Source organism: Sinocyclocheilus anshuiensis, unplaced genomic scaffold (assembly GCF_001515605.1).
Source record: "Sinocyclocheilus anshuiensis isolate Anshui unplaced genomic scaffold, SAMN03320099.WGS_v1.1 scaffold331, whole genome shotgun sequence".
Taxonomy (NCBI): Eukaryota; Metazoa; Chordata; class Actinopteri; order Cypriniformes; family Cyprinidae; genus Sinocyclocheilus; species Sinocyclocheilus anshuiensis.
The window spans coordinates 518,495-526,799 of record NW_015552556.1 but is presented as its reverse complement, the minus strand read 5'-3'; the positions used below and the strand labels follow the sequence as shown (position 1 = coordinate 526,799).

The window sequence follows — 8,305 nt, the reverse complement described above, 5'->3', positions numbered from 1 at the left end:
TATATATTTATAGAAGACTGGAGTAATGATGCTGAAATTTTGGCTTTGCCACAGAAATAAAAAACATAATAAAATAGAAATTTTTAACATTAAAATATAAAACAGATATTGGAACTTGTTACAATTTTTCACAATATTACAGTTTTTGACTTCAAAAAGACTTCAAAAGCACTACCAAAAAAAAAAAAACTTCTGAACAAATAAAAAATTCTAATATATATATATTAGAATTTAGCACAATGTAGTCTTATCCTAAACATCGTCCGTCTGTGGAAAAGCATTTTGAATTCTTCTGTCAGACTGGTTAAATTATTGATATCAAATGAACACTGAATCCAATGTCAGCTGACTTTGCGCTCTCATTTATTACTTTATTTTAGAAATATACTGTGTATTCGCTCCCTTTTGGATATCTTTTGGCATACCTGTGGCGAAAGCTATACCCAAGCAGGTGGTGAAACAGGTAATGGCAATGATGTCATCAACACTGCATGCTGCCATGAGTAGAGTAGGTATACCCTGCTCTAAACCATACCCCTCCTTATGCAGAAGCAGCATAGACGGAACCACAACAGCAGGAGAAACAGCTCCGAGAACAAACCTACAGAGCAAAACATGGCAACAATTAGGTTGGTAGCAGTAGACATTGTCAGAGAGGTTCTTGTCTAATCAGAATCAGTGGTTTACCCTAAAATAAAGCCCCAGACCCATGGAAGACCCAATATTAAATAGGAGACCACAGCCATAGTGGTTGCCTCGCAGGTCAGAGGGAACATGGACAAACGCAAACACACGGTTTTGAGCTTCTTCAGAGCCTGAAATACACATAAAAACAATATATTAGAACACAATTTATTTTTGATCGGTTAAGTGAAAAATCTTCATGAAATTAAAGTGGATATCAACAAACAACATGGTGTTTGGCTGAAAGAGAATTCTAAAGAGCATGAAGGCACATCCTCTCGGGTTAGCAGCAATGTTTTTGTAACTCTACAGGGGCCGGTGAGGTTTCTTACCTTTTCGTCTAATTCCAACCCAGCCTTGACCAGAATGACACCCAGTGCAATGTTCCTCAGAGAAGCAGACCATCTAACATCAATGTAAACTGCATCTGTGACCACAGGGATGTTTCTGAGGATAAACCCTGCCAGCAGCATGCCTGCGGACACACGCAGAGAAAACAATACAACTGAATAACACAAACAGAAACCCCATAGTCATTCATTACAGTTCTCACACTGACAATGAAACTGACCACTCTGAGAAAAAAAAAGACAAAAATTAAGAAATAACACAGGCAGTTTATCTTTGAGCTGTGGGGAAAATTGAATTATACACTACCGTTTGGGGGCGGTAAGACTTTTTAAATGTTTTTGAAATAAGTGTCTTATGCCCATCAAGACTGCATTTATTTGATCATATAAAATGCAATATTACTGTATAATAAAATAAAATAACTGTTCTCAATTTTAATATATTTTAAAATTCTATGTATTCCTGTAATTCTAATATGCTGATTAGGTGCTCAAGAAACATTTTTCTTATTGTCAATGTTTAAAACAATTTTTTGAAAGTTCAAAAGAATAGCATTTATTTGAAACAGAAATATCTGTAGCATTAACAATTGTCTTTTCTGTCACTTTTGATCAATTTAATGTGTCATTGCTGAATAAAGTTCTCTCAAATAATCGTATTAACCTCAAATTTTTTGAACAGTAGTGTAAATTAGTCAATTAACCAATCAACCAATTAAACAATCAATTTAAGGTTCTTATAGAAGTTACCATCAGAATGACTTCATTTTTGGGCTATTTTTTGTGTTCATTACGGAAATAGTATAATGGTTATATATGTTTTAACAAAAGAGGTAGAATACAGTATGTACTGTGCCATATGAATTGCATTGCATCCCTAACACAGCCATTATTTTCTTAGATTGAGGTCACATTTCCCATTTGACATTTTACTGAAATTTCACGGGTGATAGCAATCAAAAAAGTTCCAAACGCAGATTTCACTCAAGTTTGAGTTAGTCACATGAATTCACCATGCTGACCAACAAAAAACTGTGCTGTATGCAAGTGTTGTGTTGTAATTACTACATTATTAACAACAGACAACAATGCAGAAATTGCACATACCAAGTAGTGGAGGTAAAGGTGGCATGTTCGGGAAGTGTATGCGTCCAAACAGTTTTCCCCCGGCTACAGAACAAATAAACAAGGTCACAATACCAAAGAGGTTCCCGCCAGGAAGACATTCCTTCTCTGTAATGGACCAAACAACCCCAAAGAGCACTGCGGCCATGGACACTACAAAGGGGACAAGAACAAACAGATGCTGTGTTCACAAGAACAAATTGAAATATATTAGGCCAAAAAACAGCTATATTCAATTGTAATAACATTTCATAATATTCCTGTATTTTTTTATTAAATACAGTATACAATTTCTTTTAAAAACCTTCAAAATCACCTTCTGACCCCAAGCTTTAGAAAAATAGTGTATGTGCAATCTCTATCATCGTGTTTGGGAAAATCATTGACCCTTTTCTAACCTTTGGTGATAATGGTAGCCAGCAGGCCTCTGGGTGGACACGGGCACAGTCTGCGCAGCCATGGGCAGCATTCGTACGGAGGGTCTGTGTTAGTACAAGCATCAACTGAAGACACCAGACGAGGGACATACGTCGTCTCTTCGGTCATACTCGGATTGGGGCTCTCTGAGCGCTTCGGAACCACCAGCACTGTCTGACTGACAGTAAGGTGATGCTGTTGGTGAATGAAGAAACAAGCAATGATCTTAGTAGCAAAATATAAATTTGCAGATGTTTTTATCCAGTGCAGCATATAATACATAGTACTGTATGATGTATTTCCATACAGTATGTCTGAGACAGGGCTGCAAAACGATTAATCGCGATTTCAAAATAAAAGTTTGTTTACATACTATATGTGTGTGCTGTGTATATTTATTATGTATATTTTAAAATATATATTTGTATGCATATATATGCATAAATGGCTTTGATTGACTAGTACCAGTCTATACAGTATTATGATTGATTGCACAGCATAAAGTTTGAGTGAAGTTTAAAAGAAAAATTATTTGTATTAAATGTAAAAAAATAATGCAAAATTAGAAGCAGAATTGACCCTAGTCTCAGTTCTCTCAGTGTATTTTATTATACATATTTGAAAGTACATGAACTATTGCTCTATAAAGCATTCAAATGTTTGTTAATTGAACAAATTAAGGTTATTATAAAGTGTTGAACGTTGTAATTGTCCATTAAGGCTTGAGATCATTTTATCTACATACTGTAACATCAATAAAGGCAGCTGTCCCATTTTATAGAACCAATATTGAAATAATACAGACAGAAACAGCATAAAGTGGGGAATTCTGACTAATAACCTACTTCGGCATTATTTCCCAAGGCGGAGGCTGCATCCTCGGTCGTCTGTGAGTATGTGGAGTGGGCTGAATGGGGTCTGGACTGGGCATCTTCCATGGCACTGTACTTCTGCTCTATCCTCGCTCGAGTTTTCTAGCCATTGCACGTGTTCATGACCGGCTCCTGTTTATCAACACTCATCTGTGTAAATATAAATCGCGATTACAGCGTCTGCCTATCGATGAAGCCTGAGTAGCTGTTATCAGTTACCTTCAAAGAGGAAATAACACGAGTACTAGAAAAGAAATCGACTGGTTTATTCGACAGGTTAATCGGATTGTGACAGGACTAAACGCGACGCCTGGGCCATATGGTGCTTTATCAGACTGAAGAGCGCATGGCATATGGTCTGTTTGTAAGACCGTAGTAAACCACTCACTGAGTAGCATTACTGACATCACAGTGTTCTTAGTCCAGGTATTCTTATTTATAGCATCTTCAACTATCGTCTATAAGATTAATTTCCTTCCTTGTTTCATGACCATTGCAATCCTGCTGTTTTGCGTAATAAAGAAAGTGTCTTTTCTCTGTGATGATTATCATTTTTGTTATGATAAATCAATTACCTGACATGAAATAATGAAAACAAACAATCGTGGCTTCGAACCTTACTTCCATCAAATCAAATCTCATGCGGAAGTATCTGTAAGTTCGACCACCTGCAAAGTATTGACCGACATGTGCTAAAGTCTACACATATAAAAACAAATAACAATAAAAATATACGCGCTTGATCCCAGATGCGCGGATAGCGTTTAAAGGTTAATCTTTTACCCGGTAGAGGCATCCGGAAGTGTGAGTGACAGCTCTAATCAGGTCCAAGCGGGGCTATTTTCCCAACCCCTTTTCTGACAAGTCCCACCTCCTGTGGAGTGATTGGCTAGAGCTAATAGTAACTGACCAATCACAAGACGTCGGCAAGAGACTTCTGTGTTTATCATGATCCCATAATCATGCGACATCCACAATGTTTTATGCTTAATATGGTTTATTTTTTAACATATAAACGGCACGTATAGTCAAGCTAAAGCCAGGGAATTAATAAAATAAACACCAAGAGTTTCAAAGCTTATTTGTTTTACAATTAATTCTAGGTTTCAGTGTCAAAAACACTGATTACTATTCTCAACCTTTATTTATGAATTGGACATTTGTCTAATAGAAGACAATAAATGGCCAAACATATTGATTACATTTGGCATATTTTATCCACAATTGTTTAATGGCCAAGAACGATTTAGATTCAGTACAACTGCACCATAGCAGCATTAAGGTTTTCAAGATAAAGAAAATCAGTGACTGTTTCTCTGGAATTCAAATTGCATGCATGTTAAAGGTTATTTAGTAAATGTAACAAATCATCCTCAGAGTCTCCATCCTCCATCAATGATGGCTTCTGTTCCTGTTACATAGGCAGACTGTAGGAATAAAAATCCTTTGATTATTTTTAAATAGCCAGCTATATTTTTAATCCAAGTGAACTGTTAAAATGGCAACACCACTTTTCAGTACCACATGGTGTGTCTTAAATGATATATACAAAAAAAATAGAGAACAATGGACAAAGACTCATCTCATTTGAGGCCAAGTACACACACGGATGTGCCACTTCCTCTGCAGTGCACAATCTTCTGTCTGGCCATAAAGTCTTTAAAAGCCTAACAGGTTAAAAACAGAAACTCTATGACAGTGAGAATGACACGCTGAACTGTGTGTTTATATGATTAGTAATTGTTGTTAGTAAAAACCTTTGGTTAGTGTCTGTATAAAAAAAAAAGATTATTTTGGGATTTTTGTACTCATTCAAAAAAATCAATTGTACTAAAGGCAAAAATAGCACATTGTGTGAGCAAAATTATTTTCACAGAAGCTTCCCAGAATCAATGTAAATGATCATTCTGACAATCATTCTCATAAGGTTTCAAAAAGCAGAAGTGTCATTCTGCTGACCCTTGGATCACATAACATGATATGCAACATAAATGCATAAATATGATAACATAAATGCCTTGACTGTCACTTTTGATAAATTTAATGCATCTTTGCTGAATAAAGGCATTAATTTCTCTCTTTTCAATTTTCCTTATTGAAATTTTTTGAATGGTAGTTTATTATGGTGTTCACAGATACTGTATTAAGAAGCAAAGCATTTTCAACATAGACAATATCATGTGATCATGTGACACTGAAAGTTGGATGAATGGCTTCTGAAAAAATCTGATTTTCATCATAGCAAAAAAAAGACATTTTAAAATGTATTAAAAAAGAAAACAGTTATTTTAAATTGTAATATTTCACGATTGATCAGTAATGTATATTTACATGACCTTTCTCTTAACAGTTTTGCTTCTGCTGTATGACTACAATGTTGTTGTAAAATATAAACTTTAAGCCTCATTAACGTTCACTCAGAGAAGCCAGAGCTTGTCTCTAGAATTGCTCAAGTGTATCATCATCAAAAGTTAGTTGATAAGGAGTTGCTGGCATGTTTCCTGTGTTCACTTGCTTCAGTTGGCTGTTAGTTATCTTCCATGAGAGCTCTAAAAGACTTTTGCATTTGGAAAAAGACAATCAAAAATTACGCAAACAGCTTCTTGCTTCTTTGCAATGGAAGCAGTACCTGCTCTGGATCAGGCCTGTCCTGAATTCTCTGTCGTAATGAAGGCGTATCTACAGTTCCTGTAAAGGTCAAAAGAAGCAAAATGACTCATAAAATCACTAGGTGCAGTGACATTTTTGTATGATACAGGGACTTAAGTTTATATCGGAAACCAATCAGTAAAGCAGCATACCAGTGCTGATACAATTGCAGCGGATCCCCTGTTCCAGGAAATCAGCTGCCACTGATTTGGTCAGTCCAGCTTTAGTCATGCTGTAGACACATCTGTTCACAACTCCTGGACATGCAATTAAGGATGAGCAATTAGGAGAGGGCAAACTTCACTTGACCTGGCATTTATCCAATTTCAGCATCAGCCAAACTGGAGATAATGGGGGTAAGATAATATGCCAAGAGCTACATGGAACAATGTCGATCATCACATGTAATTAAGAGCAAAGGGCCAAATCTTGATATACAGCATGATGTATTACAGCAGCCCATTTATAATTCAGCATCAAAATGCAAATAGGTTGCAACAGAATATAATTATTACCTTTGATACTAGATGCCACAGATGCCATATTGATGATATTATCAGATTTACGAGGCAGCATCTATATGGAGATGGATAAGGAAAAAATCTGTTTAAATTGGCTGACTGGTTAAAGTAATATACTTCAAATCATGTATCTTGTAAATCGTGTAGCTTTTATCAAATGTACACCACCCATCAAAATCTCTGTATTTTTTTTTTTAAGAAATGAATACGTTTTTTCTTCAAGAGTGCATTAAATTGATCATCAGTGACAGTAAAGACATTTATGTTACAAAAAAATTATATTTAAAATAAATGTTCTTTTTGTCATCATGTTTTCAACATTGATAATAGTAATTGAAATGTTACTTGAGCACTAAATCAACAAATAAATATTTAGCTTTGCCATCACAGGAATAAATCACAAATTTAAAATGTATTCATATTAATGCATTCAATACAGTCATATTAAATTGTAATAAACTTAGCAAGTAGCAACCCAAACTTTTGAACATTAGTATAAGAGCTAGTATTCTCATAGTGATGTATAAAAATTTTACAAATTTGACATTTATAATTCATAAACTCAAAAATGTCTGGGTTGCAGTTTGAGCACATTTATGCACACTGCAAAAAATGGCTTATCTTACTTAGTATTTTTGTCTTGTTTCTAGTCAAAATATCTAAAAATTCTTAAATCAAGATACTTTTACTAGATACGCCAATTGACTTAAGATATTTAGTCTTGTTTCCAGGGGGAAAAAACTAAATTAAGTACATTTTGGGGCCAGTGGGGTAAGTAAAATACTCTTGTTTTAAGAATATTTTACTTACCCCACTGGCAGATAATTTTACTCGTTTTAAGCAAAATGCACTTAATTTAGTTTTTTTTTCCCCCTGGAAACAAGACTAAATATCTTAAATCGTTTGGCTTATCTAGTAAAAGTATCTTGATTTCAGAATTTTTTGATATTTTGACTAGAAACAAGACAAAAATACTAAGTAAGATAAGCCATTTTTTGCAGTGCAGTCACAGGGATTACGTATTAAACTGCATAGTACAGATCTGTTTTGTACTCTAAACCCAAAGAACAAACGAGATGGGGATGAAAACATAATCTTTAAATACGAAGGTCTTTTCCAGGGATAATGGGGGAGAAAAAGAAGAGGTAGCATGAGGTGTTCTGGGATAATCCTAGAGAGAAGGACAAGATGACCTTAGGCAGGAAGGCCTTGATCATCAGGTACATGCTACGGACATTCACGTTCATAGTGAAGTCCCAATCCGATTCCTCACACTCCAGTATTGAGCCATGATGGACAAATCTGTGTCAAAGAAAAAAAAAGAGAAACTGTATGCACATCAAAGAAGCCCTTGAAAATGAAATATAGTCATGCTATTGCATCATTCCTGATTTCTAGAAGGTGGTACATTCTAGCCAGGATAGATTACAAAAAGAAACTCCATACAAATATAAAAAAGTTAGCTAAAGATATACATTCACTGCTTTTAATGAGAAATTCAAACACAGCAACATTGAAGAGCACATCCATATAGTCAAAGTCCTTGGCCATGGACTTCACCTGGTCTTTCTTGGTAACATCAACAACTTTGGTTTTGATCCCTAAAAAAAGCAAGGGAATAAAAGAACATTCCAGGAATCAGAAGAGCATACAGAAGCCTGAGCGGAGAAGCACCCTTGAACTAAAG

General features: G+C 35.3%; 2 protein-coding genes across 5 annotated transcripts in view; both read right to left on the bottom strand.

The window, feature by feature from the left end:
- Window positions 1-4,310, bottom strand: part of LOC107664549 (mitochondrial sodium/hydrogen exchanger 9B2-like) — a 13,373-nt gene extending 9,063 nt beyond the window's left edge. Inside the window, exons 1-7 of one of the 4 annotated variants that reach the window (XM_016455139.1) lie at window positions 4,232-4,310; window positions 3,422-3,598; window positions 2,558-2,771; window positions 2,142-2,312; window positions 1,017-1,159; window positions 688-815; window positions 426-601 (exon numbers count right to left, since the gene is read on the bottom strand). In XM_016455139.1, the coding sequence (XP_016310625.1) occupies window positions 426-601; window positions 688-815; window positions 1,017-1,159; window positions 2,142-2,312; window positions 2,558-2,771; window positions 3,422-3,514 (925 nt within the window). In that variant the 5' untranslated portion in view covers window positions 3,515-3,598; window positions 4,232-4,310. Of the gene's footprint in view, window positions 1-425; window positions 602-687; window positions 816-1,016; window positions 1,160-2,141; window positions 2,313-2,557; window positions 2,772-3,421; window positions 3,961-4,231 lie in introns of those variants that run through there. The other 3 variants (XM_016455141.1, XM_016455137.1, XM_016455140.1) reach the window with 3 other exon arrangements.
- A 511-nt stretch (window positions 4,311-4,821) lies between these two features.
- Window positions 4,822-8,305, bottom strand: part of LOC107664555 (3-hydroxybutyrate dehydrogenase 2) — a 6,270-nt gene continuing 2,786 nt past the window's right edge. Inside the window, 8 exon segments of the mRNA XM_016455149.1 lie at window positions 4,822-4,892; window positions 5,027-5,088; window positions 5,090-5,115; window positions 6,078-6,136; window positions 6,250-6,354; window positions 6,613-6,673; window positions 7,812-7,920; window positions 8,123-8,227. Coding sequence (XP_016310635.1) covers window positions 4,822-4,892; window positions 5,027-5,088; window positions 5,090-5,115; window positions 6,078-6,136; window positions 6,250-6,354; window positions 6,613-6,673; window positions 7,812-7,920; window positions 8,123-8,227 — 598 coding nt within the window.